At 33.0% G+C, this 24749-nt stretch overlaps 1 protein-coding gene across 2 annotated transcripts in view; it reads left to right on the top strand.

Moving 5' to 3' along the window:
- Nucleotides 1–24749, top strand: part of MED20 (Mediator complex subunit 20) — a 296520-nt gene that overhangs the window by 230934 nt on the left and 40837 nt on the right. Inside the window, exons 5-6 of one of the 2 annotated variants that reach the window (XM_068374756.1) lie at nucleotides 291–401; nucleotides 9126–9254. In XM_068374756.1, coding sequence (XP_068230857.1) covers nucleotides 291–401; nucleotides 9126–9239 — 225 coding nt within the window. In that variant the 3' untranslated portion in view covers nucleotides 9240–9254. Of the gene's footprint in view, nucleotides 1–290; nucleotides 402–9125; nucleotides 9255–24749 lie in introns of those variants that run through there. The other variant, XM_068374753.1, reaches the window with a different exon arrangement.

Below are 24749 nucleotides of genomic sequence, written 5' to 3'. Positions count from 1 at the left end.
TATAGAACTAGTATAGTATGTAATATTTTAGCTTCCTTTTATATTTCTCTATTTACCTACACGGAAAGCATCTTTGACAGAAGGTTTTATCTGTATGATGTTTTAAAAGAACATTCATATAAATATAGTGCTACATATAGAGTACCGCAAGTTTTACATTTAAAATATATTTGTTTGTTGACCAAGTTGCTATAATTAGCTATTTCAGATGTTGGTTAGTCAATTTGTATTAAAATACTGACGTTGTTTTTTTTTCAGGTATTAATCATATTTTTTTTTTATCAATATAGGTTGAGTATTTGCCTTGTTTGGTTCCAAATTTATGTTGGTCCCTAATTCGGGAGTTTATGCAGAGCTTCATGGGGTCCTGCGTAAGTGCCACCACCCCGGGATTTTTACAGGTGAGTTGTAAGATTTGGTAACGTTTAGTTCAGAACGTTTAGATTTCTAATTGTGCCCTTAGTGTTGAGTTCTAATATTAGTGGTATTGGTTTAGTAATAGTAATATCACCATTTTAATACTCCCTCTATTATGCGGTCCTGTGTATAACTAATATATTTTTTATTTATTATATTAACAGCTGTTAATTAGATACATTGGCAATAAATCTAAAAGTTTTTGTGATTATGTATCTTTATCGTATTTTTTTAATACTTTTTTGTGTTGAATACTCTTGTGTATAACTAATATTTTTTTTTAAATGTTAACAATTGCTAATTTCATTTACTAGCAATTCACTGGCAGAAATAAAATCTCTTTTGATAATACGCTTATATTGCTGTAATTTTTATTTATGGTAGATCTTATCAGTAGTTTTAGTTTGTTCTTAGTCTTGATTTTGCTATCTTCACCCGGTTTTTTTTTTTTTTTTTTTTTTTTTGCTGTTGGATCTATTTGAGTTTATTAGCGTCGTCTAGATGCTGGTGCCCAAAGATTACCTTTTGGGGTCATCATAGTTATATTTTTTTTTGTAGATGGAAAGCCAAGTCAATGGAATTATCCTGAGTTGCCTCTCTTATAATCCTCTTCCTGGTTACTTTTAGTCTCTCACGTTTAGCCTATATGTTTCTATTTGCTTAGAACAATGGCCATAGACATTGCAGCCCGATTTACTAACCTGCATTTTCGGTGGGAGTTAAGGGAGGGAAAAGTGATTTAGATGAGCAGATATGATATTGATAACTTCAGTGAGGGATAGGATAGAAAAATGATATTTCTGATGTGAACATTGAGGTACAGTACAAATCATGGCACTTTTGACCGGCGTTTAAAGTCCGTCTGATCTTTTGATAGGTATAATACTTGTAATCATCAGGTTTTGCGTCTCTCTCTCTCTCTCTCTCTCTCTCTCTCTCTCTCTCTCTCTCTATATATATATATATATATATATATATATATATATATATATATATATATATATATACATATATATCTATATATATATATATATATATATATACTTTGTTTCTCTAGTCGTATACCGGTTTAAATCAAACGCCATTAAAGATTTTTATGGGGATTTTCGCTCTGGAACAGTCTCCTGTTTATGGCATATAAATATTTCTGTGTTTAACACCACTGCCTTGTGTTTTTGTTACCGCACTAATTTTATTTATCTCTTTGAAGGATTTAGAAACACCTTTTCCTTTTTAATGGGAAAAAGAAATTACCATACGCTTCTTGTTATTTAGATTCATATTTGTTGTTATTGTTGTTTATTCTGCCTTTACGAGCTGCCTCGTTCATCACTAAAGTTGTTGTTGCTCTTGTTATTGCTGGTGTTGTTGTTTACATTTCAGTAGGCTTAATAGGCTTGATAAAATTTAGTGGAATTTAATTGACACTGGGACGCTCTTGAACACAGTTTGTGGTGGCATAGGAGGACTTAGGGTGGTTTTGCGCATATCGTTTTTCATGTTTGGTTGATGGTTATCTTTCATTTCTCATTGTTTGTTGTTGGCTTATCTTTTATTTTCTCTTTATGAAGTTTATGTTGGGTTGCTGAATTCACACACACACACACACACACACACACACACACATATATATATGTATGTGTGTATTTTTCAAATTATAATGGTTATTCGCAAGATGTTGACATATAGATATGAATAACTTAACCAATTTATGGGCTGGGGATTTAAAAGATGTGTCCCCTTTATTGTACTTTTATATGGTTTGTCGTAAATATATAAAGAATGAACGTTTTACGGCCCATATTAACCTATAAAAGAACTTTTTATATCGTACTTTTGTCATACATGCACTAATACATACATATATATATATATATATATATATATATGTATATGGAGGGTACTCGGTGGTTAAAACAACAATGGCAACACCGCAGTTGGTAGTTTAAATATTTAAAGGTCACCTATTAATGGCAGAGGCAAGGGACATGATAATGCCTTAGAGATTAACAATATATACATATTTTCAGCCCTTAAGCTAGGACCAGGGTGGGCTAGGCAATGGTTTCTGTAGACTCAACAGGTAGGCCTATAGGCTCCTATAAAACCCCAACCCTTTCTCTTAAGGAAGGTTTGGTTGCAGACACTTTTATAACTATCAAGCTTGAGGAGGTCTTGAATCCCTGTCTAACAGATTGTCTGGACGGACTATTACAGTAGGCTATAACAACTCAACAAATCCTTGTGATTGTAATGAAGTTTTCAGATGCAAGTAATAGCCTATGGTGAAAAGGATCTCTTGCAAGTAATATCCTCTAGTCGAAAGGGTCTTCGAGGATCAGGGATCTAAGATTCAGACAAGATTTAAATATAAAGTAGAAGATGAGGAGGAGTGAGACCCAGCTAGCTTTCGCGATTAGGGAAAGAAGAGACGGGGAGGGATTGGAAGGGGAGGGTTGGGATGGTTGTTAAAGTTTGGAGGTTAGAGAGAGAGAGAGAGAGAGAGAGAGAGAGAGAGAGAGAGAGAGTAGGCTTCGGTTAGAAAGGAGGGAGTTGGAGGGCCTTCAAAGGCTGTTGTAAAGGCCATAAGAAGAGGAACTGTGTGAGATCAGTAATTGAATTCCTTTTGTTGCCTACGGCCTTGAAGCCCTTTTTTTATTTGTGGGTTAAAAAACGGTGGTCAAAGAAACTGGAGATTAGACTCAGTCAAATTGTTACCTTGAACGATACCAGTAGCAAGTCTATGATTGTATATAATAGATTTGTGTATTATGTATATAAAGAGATATGCATATATATCTATAAATAAATATAGGCCTACATGTAAGCATATATATATATATATATATATATATAGACACACACATACTAAGTACATACAAACAAAATCAACTTGAAGAAACCTAATATGATTTGCTAATTTTACAATACTGATTAGGCTTACAGTATCGTAAACCACAGTGACATATTTTTGTGACGATATTTTGTACACACACACACACACTATATATATATATATATATATATATATATATATATATATATCATTATTTTCTTTCACTTTTATTTGTTAAATTATGCACTTGTGTGTTCAGATTTTACAAACTCTTGTATACGTTTATTTCCAAGTGTATTAGGATATAGAAAGTTATTAACAGAATATATGTATGATCTCATTACTAATTATGATGTCTTGTATGAGCATATAACTTGCTATATATTTTATACTTAAGCAGTCATTAATAATTGTTAGATTATTATTATTATTATTATTATTATTATTATTATTATTATTATTATTATTATTATTATTATTATTATTATTATTATTATTAGCTAAGCTACAATCTTAGTTGGAAAAGCAGAATGCTATAAGCCCAAGGGTTCCAGCAGGAAATAGCCCAGTGAGGAAAGGAAATAAGGAAACTACAAAAAAAAAAAAAAAAATAACAAAATAAAATATTATAAGAACAGTAACAGTATTATAATGAATATTTTTAATATAAACTATAAGAATTTTAAAAACTAGAGGAAGAGAAGTAAGAAATAGAGTGCCCGAGCTTATCCTCGAAAGTTTAACCATTTTACGTCTGCCATTTCTTATTCAAATAGTTATAGGAACTTTATTTACTTTCGAAAATGGTCAGTTGCGTTAATAATGCGTAGGAAAATTGTAATCCACTTTGTATTTATTCTTTTTCTCTGACTTTACCGATTTTTTTTTTTCTTTTTATTGTGCCGTTTGTTTTGCATTCATCCTTTTATTTGATATTAAATTCACACATGACACAATCGTGCATGGCATCTTTTAATTTTCTAATAATATTAGGGAATTTTTTTTTTTTAGTGTATTTATTAGTTAGGAAAATAAACCGTTTGATGTCTCCCGTATTATGTGTAAGCTTAGCCCTTTTTATTAAATTCTAATTTCTTTTTATCGGCTTGATATTAGACCCTCATTCCTTCTTGAGGCCTTACAACACCTATTAGGTCACTGAACTTCACATTTACTGCATGAAATTTAGTTATCGGAGTAGGCTACTTGAAATCATTTTAGTTTGGGACTTTTAAATCATATTTGTTCGCCTTTTTTTCAAAACATTTGATTTTCAAATATTCAATGGATTCATAATGCTGTTGAAAGCCAACCAATATGTATGGTAAGAAAATTTTTTAGTAACATATGACTTGAAAATTTGTCCATCACAGTATAAATCCTTTTATAGTTTACATATTAAATATGTTTTGATGATGTTAATGTTTTTAAAATATTTTATTTTAATTGTTCATTACTTCTTATATAGTTTATTTATTTCCTTATTTCCTTTCCTCACTGGGCTATTTTTCCCTGTTGGAGCCCTCGGTGTTTGTAGTACCTTTCTTTTCCACCTATTTTTATAGCTTAGTTAATAATAATAATAATAATAATAATAATAATAATAATAATAATAATGATAATAATAATAATAATAATACTATACAGTATATGCAAATAGTCCTGTTAAGTCTGCTCTAATTGAAACATGGGTAGCACTTTCCGTAGGTTTTCCTTTTGTTTGCTTACCACATAATTGCCTGTGCCTGAATCTTCAACCCTGTCGGTGTTTATTTATTTGTTTATGAATAACTTTCAAAAAAAAAAAAAAAAAAAAAAAAAAACCTACTGTACCGAGTTTGACCAAACTTAGTAGACGTATTGGGTTGACCCAAGGATGAATCTGTAATATTTTTGGATACCTTATATCAATATACATATACGCATCAGTACTTTAAAGATAATAGCAATGTTAAGTTAATGACGAATATTGTTAGTTTATTTTCTGTTTGTGGACATTATGCACAAACTACCAAACTAGTTTCAACGAAACTTGGTGGACATGTGTGGTATGACCCAAGGAGAAATCCATTAGATATTGAAGAAAATACATCAAATTTTAGGTGCGCAGTTGAGTTAGGGCAAAATAAATTGTTTGGCGTGTACTGCTTGGTGATGGTATGGTCTCTACTGAGTCAATTAGTTGTTTCATATTTATCCAAAGCGCAAACTGGATATGACATATGGTTTCATATCCTATAACCAAGTTCAAAGTAATCGAAAAATCTCGTTCCCTTCTTTCTATTCAGGAAGTGAATCTTTTGTGATAGAACAATTATGATAATTTTCATTGGCCTTTATTCCAGGGAGTTAACAGTCGATACAATGGAACACCAGAAGGGGAAACGGGAAGAATAAGGGGACGATGACGACTTCAGGAAATCGTGATTGACTGACTCCCCTCTCCCATTTCCCTCCACTTCACCCCTCATATTCCTCTTTTCCCCTTCTCTGATACTTGGCGGTACATCTCAAGACCAGTGGATGTGCCAATCAAACGGAGACTGGCGGAGGAAGGACGGTTATGAAACTTTTCCATCTTTAAACTAGCTTGCCATCTCTCTCTCTCTCTCTCTCTCTCTCTCTCTCTCTCTCTCTCTCTCTCTATCTCTCTCTCTCTCTCTCTCTCTCTCTCTCTGGGTTCCTCTTCCTTGCTGTCAAGCAGAACTAGAGTAGCTGTCTATTGCTTTCTGGGGAGTACGGCCGCTCCTTCAAGTTTATCGGAGCTGAAAGAGAGAACAATTTGTTATATTGAAGGACATTATGGTTGCTGTTGTTTTCTTTTGAAAGTGTATTTTGTTAGCTGTTATTTTCTTTTGAAAGGGCATTATGTTTGCTTTTTTTTGAAAGGGTCTTTTGTTAGATGTTATTTTCTTTTGAAAGGGCATTATGTTTGCTGTTGTTTTCTTTTGAAAGGGTATTTTGTGTGCTGTTGTTCTCTTTTGAAAGGGCTTTATGTTTGCTGTTGTTTACTTTTGAAAGGCTATTTTGTGTGCTGTTGTTCTCTTTTGAAAGGGCATTATGTTTGCTGTTGTTTTCTTTTGAAAGGGTTTTTTTTGTGTGCTGTTGTTCTCTTTTGAAAGGGCATTATGTTTGCTGTTGTTCTCTTTTGAAAGGGCATTATGTTTGCTGTTGTTCTCTTTTGAAAGGGTATTTTGTGTGCTGTTGTTCTCTTTTGAAAGGGCACTATGTTTGCTGTTGTTTTCTTTTGAAAGGCTATTTTGTGTGCTGTTTTTCTCTTTTGAAAGGGCATTAAGTTTGCTGTTGTTTTCTTTTGAAAGGGTTTTTGTGTGCTGTTGTTCTCTTTTGAAAGGGCATTACGTTTGCTGTTGTTCTCTTTTGAAAGGGCATTATGTTTGCTGTCGTTCTCTTTTGAAAGGGCATTATGTTTGCTGTTGTTCTCTTTTGAAAGGGTATTTTGTGTGCTGTTGTTCCTTTTTGAAAGGGTATTTTGTGTGCTGTTGTTCTCTTTTGAAAGGGCATCATGTTTGCTGTTGTTTTCTTTTGAAAGGCTATTTTGTGTGCTGTTGTTCTTTTTTGAAAGGGCTATATGTTTGCTTTTGTTTTCTTTTGAAAGGGCATTATGGTTGTCGTTGTTTTCTTTTGAAAGGGCATTATAGTTGTTGTTGTTTTCTTTAGAAAAGGCATTATAGTTGCTGTTTTTTTCTTTTGAAAGGGCATTATGGTTGCTGTTGTTTTCTTTTGAAAAGGCATTATAGTTGCTATTGTTTTCTTTTGAAAAGACATTATAGTTGCTGCTGTTTTCTTTTGAAAGGGCATTATGGTTGCTGTTGTTCTATTTTGAAAAGGCATTATAGTTGCTGCTGTTTTCTTTTGAAAGGGCATTATGGTTGCTGTTGTTTTCTTTTGAAAGGGCATTATGGTTGCTTTTTTTTAAAGGGCATTATGGTTGCTGTTGTTTTCTTTTGAAAAGGCATTATAGTTGTTGCTGTTTTCTTTTGAAAGGGCATTATGGTTGTTGTTGTTTTCTTTTGAACGGGCATTATGGTTGCTGGTTTTTTTTTCTTTTTGAAAGGGCATTATGGTTGCTGTTGTTTTCTTTTGAAAAGGCATTATAGTTGCTGCTGTTTTCTTTTGAAAGGGCATTATGGTTGCTGTTGTTTTCTTTTGAAAGGGCATTATGGTTGCTGTTCATTTTTTTTTTTTTTTTGAAAGGGCATTATGGTTGCTGTTGTTTTCCTTTGAAAAGGCATTATAGTTGCTGCTGTTTTCTTTTGAAAGGGCATTATGGTTGCTGTTATTTTCTTTTGAAAGGGCATTGTGGATGCTGTTGTTATTGTTTGTCGGTTTTTCAGCCAGGGTGACTCTATCATTGACCTGCAATAGTTCTTGACAGAGACAAATTATAGAATTAATTTTCTAATGCAGTGAGTTTGATAATCAAATTAACATTGCATAGAACTTTTTCATTTATATTGACGTATTTTACCGCCCGAAAGAGGTCATAGTGTTTGAAACACTATCTAAACTGTTAAGAAGATAGAGTTATATGCATGGGTATGTGTTTATATGGTATATTTAGGTACTGAAAAGTTATTGGTCCATAATTGAAAATATATGATTTAATGCATTTTACCCCTCTGCAATTTTTTATGGTAATTGTGTAATCAATGAAAAGGAAATAACGTCCGGTTGGCATGCTAAACAAATAATACTTTTTAATTAGGGAGTAATTTATGACTTCATCAATCGAACGGAATTAACTGCAAAAGGCTTATAGTCAGGGTCACTATGTAATTTCGCCAGATTTTTGTGGAAGGTAATAAAACCGTAAATATTTGGAAACTTGATTGTATAAGTAATCAGGAAAACAATGTTTCCATTTTCTCTAATACTAATATGGCCGACATCTTTGATTTTGCAAAATAGCTGCTTAAAAAAAAAAAAAAAAAAAAAAAAAAAAAAGAAAGTTTTCGTCAATATCTCTGCTTCTAAATAGCCTTGAAATATGATTTTGACTGCTAAACCACGATTTTCTGGGTCAAGATATTCAATGGTATAAAAATAAATAAGCTAGATTCAACCACAAAATTATTTGATGAAATATTCAGTTTTATTGAATGTTTTATAATTGATAAGACATCAGTGCTTCCACAAAGTTAGTATTCATTAAGAACAACATGTTCTTCCTCACAAAAATGGGTTTAATCGTTTACTTGACATCACCACCTTCGTCATTCTGACACTCACTGCCTCACAAGTACTGATCGGTACAAAACAAGGTTTTTGTTCAGAGAATTATATATATATATATATATGTGTGTGTGTGTGTGTGTGTGTGTGTGTGTGTGTGTATGTGTATATATATACATATATATATATATATATATATATATATATATATATATATATATATATATATATATGTATATATATATATATATACATATATATATATATATATATATATATATATATGCATACATATATATTTGAACAGTAGAGATATCTCCATGAAAATGTTCATTACAAAAATGGGTACTGAGCCATTTTATTGGCATACCCCCAGTTGACTTTATGCCCAGTATTGCCCAAGAAAAGTATAGGACATACATGTGTTGTGTACTTGTTATGAAGCAAACTACAAACCAAGTATTTAAGATTATAAACTACTATGTATTGATACAAAATATATTCTAGGTTGACCAGTCCATATCGGCAAAATCTGTGCCGCTCAAATGTCAGCAAGTACTATCATTTTGTTCACAATACAAAACTAGATATTTAATGACAATATTGATTTCTTTTGACGCATCTATATTTCTCGGTAATAACACTTAGGTATGTATTTATAGTTCGTATTTATCACCAGATTCTTCATCTGAGGATAAACCCTCTACCTCTGTGTGTGCCAAGTCAGCTTCATCTGAATTTTCCTAAATCTTTTCGGACAGCAGAATGGACTCCCAAGATATCTACTATCTGACCCGATATGAGATCCATCACATGAGGAGTGAGGTTCAAGACACTGTTGCATTCACAACAAACCACGCTCCAAAGTCGTTAGAATTTCTGTTATGTAATCTTTTGCTAACTTCCATTGGGCTACTCTGTAGTTGATATGCTTGCTATGGGTCACTAACAGGGTGGTAATTTTTTAGGAGTATTTTATGCTACATGGCAGTCCTCACTCCGTTTACACTTGACAACATTGGGTAGACATACAGCAAACATGTGAACTTATCTATTTCATAAATTAGATCTTGATCCATTGTTCAGCTGTTGCCAAGTCTTCTGAAGCAATTCTGAAGTCAGGGTCCCTTCTCTAATTTCTTGAAAGGCTGAATTATTCCGTTCGGTACCCTTTAATGTGCAGTTTGTGTCTTCGCCTGTGAACACGTACAGCCCAAGCAGACATTTACAGTACTGATTTCCGATGTCCTTAGCATTTTCAGAGACATTCAAGAGTTTTTGTGTGTCATCAGAGTGTCAAGGAAGATGGTGATCTTTAATATATGAGCATAGTAGAGTAAGGTAAGGAGCTCATCCATGTCTGGACTTTGCTAAGGTTAGGCAATATGCAGGATTATTCTTGTTCCTGTGGACCTTCCATGTAAGAATGACACCTTGAACACTCATCCATTAACAACAAGCTGTACATTTTGGTTTCTAAGTCGTTTCACTGCCATCTCACTTCTAAAAACCTGCAGCATCATGTTGAGCAGTAGTAGTTTAATTAAAACATCATTGGGGTGAAAGGCTTAAAGTCCATAGGTTGACGAGTGTTGACTCTCTTCAGCAAACATTTTTCGCTAACACCTCTGCGATTCCTCTCTTGACTCTTCACAGAATACTTAAAGAACATGTCTGTTGAAACTACTCATATTTATTCTGGAAGTTTTATTTTTTATTAGCCCTATTACAATATTCGATGCCAGGTGGAAAGGTTAGTTTTTACCTTATCATAAGGTTAATTTATCATAAGATTCACAGTGCAACAGACGTGTTTTTCTACGAAGGTAGAGCAGTAAGACCATGTTATTTTATGCTATTAGTATTAAGAATTTACTCGAAACCTAACAGTGTAACGAATAATACATCCTCTCCAAATCTTTTGGCTTACATGAGCATTTCCCATGTTTACTTAAACAGGTATTTCTGTTTGGTTATAGTACATACTTATTTAGTCATATATGTTAACAAAATGGGGTAAAATTTTTAACTTATTTTTATTACTAAATGATGGCAGAATATTTATTAATAAACTGAGTCCCTTAGTTGAAATGAGTAATTCAATCGTTAAATGAAGTGACCCTTTTTGGATAGCTGACTACACGAACTTCGCGTCGGTGGATATCCCCGCTCTGTTCTAATACAAAGTCCTGTATCCTATTGAACATTTGCTGAGAGTAGGTCCTGTTTTTTATTTATTACTCATTATCATCATAATCACAGAAACTATCTTCAAATCACCTTCACCATTTCACCATAATTGTTCTTTACATAACAAATCCTTCATACCAACTGATTCCCGTTTTTTTTTCATTTTGGAATGAGATCCTTGACTTTTAGATGTTGTGATGCAAGTTTATTCATGCCATAAATCAGTCACCCAATCTCCTAATTTTGGATCCAATCTTCTTTTGGCTTCTCACTTTTCGCTTTTTATCCAGGATCACTTCTTCCAGAAAATGTCCCTATAAAAGATTCAATCTCCATCTATTTTATCCTCACCTGGCCCCTGGTAATTCAAGTACCCCTTTCGGTGGTCGTTTATATTTTGGGGGTATTCAGGCCCATTCCCATTTATTTGAATACGAGATGCATTTACATAGGTATTCATCTTCAAACTTTCCATATTTTTCATTCCTATTTATTTGAATGCAAGTTGTATTTACTTAGGTATTTGATGCTCAAACTTTCCGTTTTTTCCAATTCTATTTATTTGAATGCAAGATGTATTTACATAGGTATTTGATCCTCAATCTTTCCATATTTTTCATTCCTAGTTATTTGAATACGAGAATTTTTTACATAGGTTTTTGATATGAAGCTTTCTATTTTTTTCCATTCCTATTTATTTCAATATATGTTTTTACTTAGGTATTTGATATGAACCTTTCTACTTTTTCCATTCCTATTCATTTGAATACAATATTTATTTTACATAGGTATTTGATTTCAAGCTTTACATTTCCCATTCCTATTGAATACAATAATGTTTTTTACATAGGTATTCGATTCACAAACTTTCCATTTTTCTCCATTATCCTTATACCACCTCCCTCGTCTAACATTTACTCAATGCAGCCTCATTTGCAATCCAATCTATCCAGTTTTCCAATATCTATTGCATCCAATTTTCTGATGCCATCCGTTTTCAATGCCCAGGTCTGGGACTCTTATAGTTAATAATACTCCTGGATGATTTCTTCCAACCTTTTCCAGGAATGGAAGAGTGAAATCTACTCCGTCCTTGGCATTGATGTTCTTTTTCCCCAGCTGGTTTTTATTTTTTATTTACCTATTGTTTATCGTTGTTTGTATCTGTTATGGTTTGTGTTATAGGTCTTTATTGCTTTTGTGAGCCTATTTCACATTTTCTTTTATGCATAGTTGAAATTTCCCTCGTATTTTATCAGGGAGTATTTCACTATTTCCAGTGCAGCCCTCCCCATATATATATATATATATATATATATATATATATATATATATATATATATATATATATATATATATATATATTACTGTATATATATATATATATATATATATATATATATATATATATATATATATATATATATATATATATACATATATATTACTGTATATATATATATATATATATATATATATATATATATATATATATATATATATATCATTTGTTTTCCTCTTTTTCTACATTGATTACAATTAACATCCAAACCACCTTTTGTCGTAGAGTGTCACGTATGAAATATTAAACAACAACAACTCATTGCAACCGTAGTGTATCACAAAATTTTAGGGGGTTTTGGGGTCGAAGGTCTGGACGCTTGGCTGAGTTGCAAGGACAAATTTCGGTGTTTTAGTGACCATAAACAGTTGAGTACCTCTTAACCCTGTCCTTCATAGCGCTGGTCTCTTTAGAGGGTAATTACCGAGGAACTTACATGTCTAGCGTAAAGCCCTGAGAGTAGTTAGAGAATCTCGAGTCTCCTTAACGAATTTATTAACTGAAAAACTGGGTCAGTCTCAAAGAGGGAGAAAAAAAATCTGGTGGTGTCAGTCATATATAAGTATTTTTTCAAATTACTCTTATATATGACCTTACTGGCAACATATCATTATCCAGTAGCCTTCTAAACAGCTTCAACTTCAATTTAGGTTGTTTTTGTTTTGATATTTACTGAAAGATATGAATTGAGGGACGTTCCATCAAACGTTAGTGCTTTATTTTAATTATTCATTGATTCTCTTGTAGTTTGTTTATTTCCATATTTCGTTTCCTCACTGGACTTTTTTTCCTTGTTGGAGCCCTTGTGGTTATAGCAGACTGGTTTTCCAAGTAGGGTTGTAGCTTAACTGGTAATAATAGTAATATGTGTATTATTATTAATATTGTTATTATTGTTAGTAGTAGTAGTAGTAGTAGTAGTAGTAGTAGTAGTAGTAGTAGTAGTAGTAGTAGTAGTAGTAGTAGTGTAAAGTCTACGGTGCTAAAACTCCTGATTTCATCTATCTCCATAGTTTTATTAACTATATTAATTTTCATATATTGTAAAACTCACTAAAGAGTTATCATCCTGCGTTGATAGTCCAGGAAGGCATATTTCTATTAATAGAATAAGAGTATTATCCGTTATTTTGCCGATAAACATCGTCAAAATGGAATCAATACCTTCCAAATGAAATTCCATCTAAATCTTTGGCTCCGCTGATCAATGGGATATTCATATATGCTTGTATCCAAACAACACCCTCTTCACATTTCAGGATTTCGATTATTTAAAAACACTTCCCGTCTCATCATTTTACGTGATTTTCTTTCTTATTTTCTCTTAACTTTGTTTTCGGCTTATTCCAATTTATTTTGGCATATAAAAATCGTTTATTCCATTTAGATTCTGCAAACTTGAACATAATCTGTACAGTCACCCTTTACATCGATACATCGTTGTTATATTCACCTTTACCTCATTGTCACAGCATCCATTTAGCCATATTCCCGACTGGAATTTCTATTGATGCATCAGAAACGTATGAATTTGAATTCGATATTGCAGCAATTCTATGAGAATCACAGAACGTCCAATATGTGGGCGTAACCTTCCGGTGACAATGATCTTGGGTTTGCTTATACAGTACTGACTTCCAATCCTTGATAAGCCTATTATTTCTTCATTGCTTTAAACATTTCGAAAACCTTTTTATCTGATTCTGCTATTAACATAAGGAAAATAAATCCGGTACGGTAGGTCAGTTTTTCCACTACGTTCAATCTTCATTTACTATGCTCAATATTCATTGATGTGATAAGGAATACGTGGTTCGAAATTAATTCTTAATGAATGCGAAATTATTTCAAATCTATGCAGATGTCCATTTCACTGTCTTCGCCTTATCGTCTGAAGAATGTGCAATGAATTTGTATCAAAGCTTGATTATGGGTCATTCTATTTCCCTCAACATTCGTAATGTTCAGTCAAATTAAGCAGTCCACCAACACCCTTTTAAGCTCACTGACGCAAGCGAGTGGCCTAAACTTTTAAATTTTATTCTACAAGTGAGGTGACACACCTGAAAATAGAAGTTTTACCCGAACAGTGACCACTGTTCTATGTACTAGATCATATGGAGGAAAATTCCTGCTTCTTGTGTGCACACTAGCACATTCGGTCCACTGTACCTGAATCACAATACATGTCTACTTATACAAGTACACATGCAAGAAGTAGGTGTACGATGCCATTGAATGCTTTTTCTTTATACAAAAATACAACCTCTTTGTTCGTACCGTAATTTTCTCTTAGCTTTCCTCTTAATAAAGAAAGAGTTTGATTAAACATCTCGACTTGAAACCAAAACGGCACGAGTTGAATTTGAGTGTTCTCAACGTTTCCTTCAACATTCTCTATAGTTTATATACTTGAGCAGTCTTGCTCTCTCGTATTATCCACACTTTGATTCATCCAATTTTTCCCTCACTTCTCTCCCAGATCTTCGTTTTTTTTCAAGATTTTTTATAGCCTTGTCAGCTCTTCCGATGATTTGTTCAATTGTTTTTCTCAAATTGCTTGTTATTCCTGATGATCTTGAAAGGAACCCCAAATCACACACTTGATTTGTTGGTGGATACCTTTGAGCATCATTTAAGCTAGGATAGACATTTTCAAACCCGACAGTAATGTCATTATTCAACTAGTTGTGAGAAAATCTAGCTCCGTCCGATGGGTCATAAATTATGGGTGGGGGAAACTATAATTGCAATTTTTCAATGAAACAGCATGTAAACTCTCAAAATTTACCTTAGTACACATTTCACATTTTAAATGGAAACCTGAAATGATATGACAAAGTTCAAGGTCATCCTAAGCCAATTAGCAATGAAATTTGCCCCCTGCTTAAAATTTTAACCATCTAATAGGAAAGAAATACGCTTAAAACATGATTTTTATGCAACGATTTATTGGTATATTTACTAAAGATTACTGTAAATTTTTTGTCAATCCAGTAGAGTTCATATATACAAATATATATATATATATATATATATATATATATATATATATATATATATATATATATATATATATATATATATATATACAGTATATATATATATATATATACAGTATATATATATATATATATATATATATATATATATATATATATATATATATATATATATATATATATATATATATTATTAATGTTATCATTATTTTTATTATTTTTATTATTTTTATCACTATTACTATTATCATTATTATTTATGTATAGATTGTCCCTAAAACCATGATACAATTCATGCTAGAATTTGGCAAATAAATGGCCGAAAATGGCATTTCCGGTGACCTTGTGACAAACTCTGGGTAATTATTAGTTGCAAACACACAATAATTATTTATCGTTTATCAGGTTCGTTAGTGTAGCCGAATAGAGAGAGGAAGGAAATGCTGTTAAATGGAGGTTCACTAAATAAAAAGAAAAACAATATTTATATCAACTGTTCAATGGCTTTCTGCATTTGGTTCTATGTAATGATTTGCATTTGCAATAAGGACAACATACAGTGCCTAATTTTCTATAAATATAATATATAATGGCACAGGATATACGAGTGCTTGGATTGGGAATATCTGGTATCAACATTTGAGTCTATTAGGTTGATTGGTGCCATCAATTTCGGTGTGCTCAGTTTCGTGGATCTAACTCTTGTGTGTCTAAGCAATGTAACCGTAGGTACGTTCCAACGAAAACTGCTAATGTGTCTTTCTGTTGCACGACTCACGGGAAGTAGGTTCAAGATTGTTTTCTTGCTACCGTATTATAGTTGGTACTTTAATTAATCAAGGATTTTACACTTTTTACTTTTTTCTTGAACATTTAAAAGGAACTCTTCAGTCATCTCCAGATTTATGTTGTTAGAATCCTTTCCAAAGGTTTGGAGATGGTGTGCAGCATTACACATCAAAGTAAATGATCTCCCTCCAAGTTTGCTTGTGGAATCACATCCAGTAAGTTGGTGAAGACTTTGCATCCCAGTCTTCTGCTAAAATGTGCAACAAAACATAACGGGTTGTGTTTCCCACTCCAGCTCGGACCCACAATTCTTGTATTCCATGTCCTTTGAAAATGACCGTATAGTTCAGTGCCAATACCATGATATCAGTATCATTGGATCGTAACACAATTCTTGTTAAACCATTATTAACGGCATGTAGGGCACGTGGTATCAACTTTACATGTGTTTCTTAAAGGTCAACATTAAGCTCTTATATTGGGTTGATGTCCCAGATGGAATACATGCATACCATCATTTCAGGGCCAATACCCATTGCGCTTTTAACTTCTGTCTTCGGGTAGGGATGATTTAGCCTCCAATGAAACTGAGAGAGGCGTATAAGCAACATCTACATATAAGTCAATTGGCTTGGATCAGCATTGTCTCGCTCCCATTGGCCTTGACAGACTCTCAATGCGACTGGAACCAATGCATAGTCCCTGTGCCATATTAATAAAACTTCCACAAAGTTCACTAAATGTCTTTACAGGATCTGTACCTATTCGATGGAGATAGACCCTCATATCCGTTTTCTTGTGGTATTATCATGTCCAATCTGTTGTTTCGGTATTGACATCTTTTTAAAGACTCTTTTCAAGTTCAGTATTCACATCACTTTTATTTGGTTTAACTATCAATCCCTGTTTATCAAGTACAGGGCTGTTTTCCCCTAGATTAAAATTTTACAAGTGTTTGATATACTTGCAGACACGGGGAACGTCAAATATGTTCCTAGTCTTTTCTAGCTGCGACTTGCAGTACTTCACTTTAGCTTGGCGTATGTGTATCAAATCATGATTTGATTTATATGTTCATATTGATATCAAATATATCCCTCTGTTTGGTAAGGAAATCTTTAGTTCTGAATGTTTCATTCAGCTTGACAGATATTTTTTTCAAATTGTAGCAGTCTTCACGTATCTCTTGCGACAAAGTTTCCTGTGATAATATTGAGTAATGGAGATTCTTAGTCTTATCGTTTGCAGATATGTCAACTGGGTTTTCATGATCTATGTATTTCAAAATATACCCTCTATACCATGGTCTTCCTCTGCCTTACGATAGAGTTCTCTTGCTTCAGGACGCACTCAGGCAAACTACTTTTTTCTGTTTCGTTATTTCCTTTCCTTACTGTGACATTTTCCTGTCGCACCCCTTTGGGTTATAGCATCCTACTATTCCAACTAGGGTTTGTAACTTAGCTAGTAATGATAATGATAATAACTTGTTCAGTGAAAAATTAGCACTGATTGATATTTTGCCTATTCATTTACACAGAGCCATTTGTACGTAACGATATTTATTCACATTTGTTAAATTATTTCAACTTTCATCATGCCTGAGTTACCTTCATTTAATTTTCCTTTTCATCGCCGAAATGATATTCCCTTGCCCATCCAGAGGAGCACAGGAAGCCTCTTATACACTGTTGATTTCTTACTTCACTTATATGCTGACTTCGGACAGAATATCTTTGAACAAACACGGCTATAGTTGATTTTTTTTTTATGTAAGTAAGCATAATATTTAGTTTTTAGCTTTTATTACATATCCCTTCTGTCCGTGCTTATAGATCAGACTATTTACTGAAATGATTTGAACTTTTCAACCCTGTAGGCTAGGCTGTATATTCATTGTGAGACAAAAACAATTACCTTGTACCTCGTAGTACCAAGTATTTTACTATTATCACCAAATTACTTTTGCATAAAAATGTAGTTAGTTGTAAAATAAAAGTTTTGATTTTACACAGTTACTTTTTTCCACATTGCACTAGATTTATGCTTTCTTATTTTTGGTTGCTCAATTTAGGAAATTTAAGAAAATTTATATCGTCTCTTATAAGTGGTAGCCATATAATGTATTTTTTTATTTTTTTTTTTTTCGTGTTTTACTACAAGTGTAATTTTGTATTTTATTGCAGCTTATCACTGTTATATAGGATTCATACGATGTAAAATTCATTTTTACAAATATTTTAGCAACTGATAGTAATCACCTTTTGTTTTTGATAAATGTAGTAAACACAGTGTGTAGATAGTCTCCTTCATTGTGTGTACAGTTGTTTCTCTTCATTTTTTCCTTTTACCTTTTATAAATGTAACTAATATTTCCGTGTTTTATTTTTTTCATTTGCCATATAGCTTCAGTTTTTTCTTCCTTGATCCCCATTTTGTTCTCTGAGCAAGTACTCTAGTTTCTGAAAAATAGTCCTTTACCATTTTTTCATAAAAGATTTTGTTCTTGCATTTCATCTTGTCCCGTTAATTCCTTTTATCCATAAAAGGGATTGAAATTGCTCTTGATTCTGGAGATAAAAGGGCAAAAAGTATTTTGAAGTTCTTTTTCAGCACCGTCGAGTATAATCTCTTCAAGCTTTTGGATTCTTTGTTCATCAACCCCTTCCCCCCACTCCTTCATCGTTATTTCTTTTATTTTCCCTTTTGGATGAGCCATGTAAAAATCCCTTACATGGTCACAGAAGTCGTTCCATTATTTTCAAGTCCGACTTCTTTTTCTCAGTTTCCCCTACTGCACTATATTCTTTCCTGTGAATGTTGCCATTTGTAATTATATTTTCTGTCATTTGCTTAATAATTTTGTTAATTTTTTCTTCGAAACTTCTGTGTTGAACATTTCAATCACTTTACATATATGAATCTCTCTTCTATTAATGCAGAAAACCCATTTCTCGTTAATCTAGTTTCCTCTCACCGCTAGTCAATTTGATTCGATTATGGGATTATGCCCCATGGCCAGGTGCTAACCCAGAGGAGGCCAATCATTGCTAGGCGAGGGGAGGTCATTCAGTTCTAGGCCAGGTGAGGCCACTCAGTTCTAGATCAGGGGAGGTCACTCAGTGCTAGGCTAGGGAAGGTCACTCAGTTGTAGGCCAGAGCAGGTCACTTAGTGCTAGGCCAGGGGAATCCACTCAGTGGTAGGCCAAGGGTGGTCACTCAATGCCATGCCAGGAGACACCACTCAGTTCTAGGCCAGGTAAGGTCACATAGTGCTAGGCCAGGGGATACCACTCAGTGCTAGGTTGGGAATACCAATTATTACCAGGCCAGGGGAGGCCAGTCAGCACTAAGGTGAATGCTGTTACTCTAACAAAAGCACCTAAGGCATTTAATGAATAAGCCAAAAAGGATATTCTTCTCGTTTTAGAGGACTACAGCAACAATTATAAGAGAACTGTCATAATTCGTATGTATTCCAGAAGATTAGTCTGAAGTCAGAATCCAGATCAAAACGAGTAAAGGCCATCAGGAAGAGAGTTAGATTAAAGACCAAAACACCATCTAATTGTAAGTTTCCTTCATAATAGCGGAAACAAATCAGAACTCTTCCGTTTTCTTGCTGAGAAAGAAAACATGGCTAGAATGAACACAGGCAATGTAGTTCTTGGGCCGAGAAAGGAAAATGTCCTCACGAGTACCAGTTACACCAACATAAGGGTTGAGGAGCTGGCATATGAATATTTCTACATATCTGTTATGCAATTAGGGTGGGCTACAAGTCTATGATGACTGATGCAAATAACACAGACATTGCGGTAACTGACATATTTCTGATGACTTTTCTCACTGCAGTGAGATTCGAGAAAATTTATGTCTGATTTTGCAAAGGAGAGCACACTAGGTGGATTTCTGTACGTGATCTTGAGTTTACTCTCAGACATGAGAAGTCCACAGGAATGCTGTATTTCCATGTATTCACTGGGTGTGATGTTTCATCAGGATTAAATGGAAAGGAAGACAGCTTGGCAGACATTGAATGCCTATAATGAAGTTTCAGCTACATTTGTTAAACTAGGTCACAAACCATCTGAAGTTAAGGAGTCTGATGTACATGTACTGGAGCAATTTATAGTTCTAATGTATGATAGGTCTATCACGACCTCATCAGTAGACAAGGAAAATTTGCTCTCTGTAATTGGAAGCAGAAGTCATAAAACTTAATCCCACCAACTAAAAATAAACTGAGGTAACATACAAATAAAAAAAAAAAAAAAGCAGCCTATCAGGCTGGCCGTATTTTTTTGGAGACTGTGTTAAATGTGAACAAGAACTTCAATGTCCTCTTAGGTGGGGATGGACGATAGAGGGCGACAATTGGAAAATTGTGTGGACCACGCTTGAACTGATTTCTAAATGCTGCCGAGAAATGACATAAAGGTGAATGCAAAACCGACTGAGATGGACAGGATTAGACTATACTGCACTATGTAGCTTCCCTTGACATGCATCTTCAGGCATAAATCACTGATGTTCAACAGTGATAGGAGGAGAATAAACACTAATATACTCATAACCACAATTTTCAAGTTTGGATACAGGTAATAATAAGTTGTATATATAAGGTTTGAAGTTTAGAGGATCTCATGAGTGTCAGAGACAATGGAAATTGACAAATTACAATGCCCTAGCTAGTAGTACAAAACCCAAGAGACTGACCATATATGCATATGATCAGGGCCCAAGCCCGCTCGACCCAAGCTAGGACCAGGGAGGGCAAGTGCATGGTTGTGATGACTCGACAGGTAGACCTATGGTCTCCCGCAAACCACCCCATCCTTTGCTCACAAAGATGGTGAGGCTGCTGACACTATTCCCATAAACAAATAGCAATAAATACTCATAGAAATAAGGTCATATGGACAATTTGTGTAGATATGCCAAAAAAGCTAACTTAATTTGTATTTTAGGCTTACCTGACGGTCAACTTGGAAAATGGCCAACAAATTGGATTCCTCAATGTCATGAACGGTTCTCTCAAGTAAAGTCTGCAATATTATGGCAAAAGTATCCCCAATTTGTTCCAATAATGATTGTACTTAGGCTATTTATGCTAAAATATATTGGCATTTATCATGGCAATCGGCATGACAGCTATCTTGAAATATGGCCACCTAGGAAATTTCCTGGTGCAATAACTTTTTTTTTTTTTTTTTTTAAAGTCTACTTGCCTCGCATGTGTATTTCTACCAAATTCCATACATGTATCATCATCAGATGAACGATTACACGCGTTATCTGCTCAACTATAAAGCCGTTTTCTCTCACCACTTTCACTTGCTCTGAAAACCCGTTTTCTCTCATTTTTTTGTTACTTATTTCTCCTCTTCACTTTTGCAGAACAAAGTATCTCTCACCTCATGTGTAGAATTGTTTTTCACCATTGCATCAAACTCATTTTTTTTTTATTACACATTTCAATCTTCTTCCTACCACCACTTACATGGTTACTGGTGCTAGTTTCCTTACCTTTCTGTGACAATATCTGGCCACATCGTATACCTTCCTGAAACAGTTTCTGTTGAAACTTAAAAAGAGTTTATTAATTCTGTTTTGCAAACTTTTTTGTTTAATCACTCTGCTGGTCACTGCATATTTTGGTCGTAGTTGAATTCTCGAAGAAGTATTTATTGTTGGACATAGCCAAGGCCTCCATCTTTCTATCCGTAACTTGTTTACCCAACGACTTGTAACTTGAAATGTTTGGATTCCAGAAATATTTAGCCTACCTTAAACTTATGAGACCTCGGGTAAGTTATAGAATGTCTGGGTTGAAAAGTTACTTTCTGGGAAAATGTTTTGTAACTTAGCATCCTATGACAAAATTTTATTTTAATCATTGTCTTTAGTAGATAGTTATACGGTATTGTTATAGCTTCTATGATTATTTTTAGGAATGATTTCAGATTATATCAATGGGAAAATTTAATTAGGGATATCTTTGGGATTATTATTATTATTATTATTATTATTATTATTATTATTATTATTATTATTATTATTATCATCACCATTTGACGGTAATTTTAGCCTTCTAGGGGCCTTGAAATGTTATACATGCTGTCTGAGCAAAGTTCTGGCCGTGCTTTCAGCCTCTTGGAAGCTTCGTGAACGATATCGATGCTGTCTGAGCGAAGATCTTGTATCAACTTCACGTTCTCAAATAGAAGATTTCAGTAATATTGTATTTGATATTTTACCTGAATACATATTTCTTTCATTTTTTTTTTCCTTTTCAGAAATAGGACTATCCGAGTCATTGTATCTGTACACAAGCGTTTAAACCTCCGTTTCTACTGACTACTTTAGAATCTAGTAGAACGTGGATGGAGGGGGGGGGGCGGGTGTTCGATATGCATTCACGCTCTATCTAAACGGTGCTCTCAAGTGTTTTTTTTTTTCTTTTTTTTTTTTTTCTTTTTTTTTTTTTTTTTCTGACCCAACTGTTATAAACAGGTTTTCCCTCCCGACTTGGCAAACTCAGTCTGCGCTCCTCTTTTCAAGGGCTCTCATCTCCAGTCTTCCAACGGGGTATTCCCCACGGTTCTTCTTTGTATGGGATTTCATCTCTTAATCTCCTCTGTTTGTATACCTACCACTTTTGAAGCCGGTCTATTCGTTTCATCTTCTTAGGAAGCTGTCAGGATTATTCCTTGGAGAGTCTCAATGCGTATATCAGGCTCTCAGAGTGAATACTTAAACTCAGCAAAGAGCCTTTGATATATCTTCTTTTTGGATCATTTGCTGCGTTTATAGACAATGTTTATTCGGTCTGTTGTTAGCCTTATGTGATCAAGTATAAACTTACATCAACATTCACATATGTTGATCAATCTATCTATCTATCTATCTATCTATCTATATAAATATATATATATATATATATATATATATATATGTATATATATATATATATATATATATATATATATATACATATATATATATATATATATACATATACAGGTATATATATATATATATATATATATATATATATATATATATATATAAATAAATATATATATATATATATATATATATATATATAAATATATATATATATATATAAATAAATATATATATATATATATATATATATATATATATATATATAAATATATATATATATATATATATATATATATATATATATATATATATATATATATATATATATATATATATATATAACTATAATAACCCTCCTATCATTATTTAGCATTTCTAATTACACCTATTATTGTGTATAATTTTAGCGCCATCTATTGATTGCTGATCGTAGCGGACAGCATGAATGAAATTACCTTTTGTTATTTTTACGTATGTAATCCTTGGAAATGTTTACTTCCAAGCTCTTTCAAGTTAATACTTTTGAGTTCGTTATCCGGTGGCTAATTCTTCACTTGTTTCTAGTGTTTATTAAGTGATTATTTGTTATTATTTTGTTATATATTTATACGTGATTTAAAATAAGTAAAGTCTTTGTTTAATTTCAACTTTAATTTGATCATTCTCCTAATATATCTACTGTACCTACATGAAGTGTTGCCCTCATTACTGAGAATTTATGGAATAGTCAAGTGGAAAGCTGAAGTTGTGACAAATTGGGGGCCTTTATATATATATATATATATATATATATATATATATATATATATATATATATATATATATATATATATTCAGATTTATGTATGTATTGTAACCTATTATTCAAAGATAAAAAATGTAGAAAAATAAAGAATACAGATATAAGTGATACATGCTGATGATTCCGATAGCTATTTCATTAATGTGAAAGTACACTCTATGCGTTGTTAATCAAATACAGTAGGTACAGTTAGAATCAAAAGAACGCCGACACTCAGGGGAAATCTTTCGTCAGATGTCTCTAGTGTTCCCATGACAAAACGGACAAGGAGTTGCTCTTCTTACTACTTCTACGAAATGGGCGGAGCATTTTCAAACCTTAGCGAATCAGACAGTAAAGGGCCGTCTTTGTTAGCAAAAGTATACAAATGTTACAAATCGAGTTGCCATATTTCAATTCTGTACAATCATTTGACATCTCAACTTTTCAATACAAATACAAAACACACACACACACACACACACACACATATATATATATATATATATATATATATATATATATATATATATATATATATATAATATATATATATATATATATATATATATATATATATATATATATATATATATATATATATATACTATTATTTTTCAATTGCTACTTTTTTCGTAAGAGGGACCAAGTAGACACTTTCCAGGGAAGGGAGGGGGGTGTTCTCCTTCTACCCCCCTGCCCCGGCCATTCCGACACTGAGCAAATAGGAAAGTCATTTCTGTTTTAGGGGTTGTGGAGACAAGCTGCTTGTAGACTCATTATACAGCCTGTAAGATATTGTATCATTGCCCGAGATTTATTTGATAACCGTTAATGTTCTAGTAAATTTGGCTAACATAATTCATTATTAGTTGATTTGTAAAAGATAGCAGCAGTAGAATAAAATAGCTGCTGTTGATGGAAGGTCGATAAGTAACGAAATTTAAGTATTAACTTTGCATAATAGGTAATCGATGATGGATATAATAGATACTGATGACTGCAAAGCACCTTGAATACAATCAGAATTTATTATTTCGTATCGAAAATAACTATTGAGGTAGATTAGGACGCTATCACATTCTGGCAAAGTGTTTAAAAAATTTGTTTTATTGACAAATCATAGTCTCAAAACGACATAATTTTCAGAAATTTTGTCATGAAACTATGATATACCTATTTTCCCAAAATGAGATCTCCTATAATTTTTCCTGAAAATGTACACGAATAGATGGCATAAACACGAAATGATTCCCCATTCTAATACCCTGATCGTAAGTTATCAAT

Source organism: Palaemon carinicauda, chromosome 1 (assembly GCF_036898095.1).
Source record: "Palaemon carinicauda isolate YSFRI2023 chromosome 1, ASM3689809v2, whole genome shotgun sequence".
NCBI classification, from domain to species: domain Eukaryota; kingdom Metazoa; phylum Arthropoda; class Malacostraca; order Decapoda; family Palaemonidae; genus Palaemon; species Palaemon carinicauda.
The sequence above is the reverse complement of the archived record's forward strand: the minus strand, read 5'-3'. Positions and strand labels throughout refer to the sequence as shown.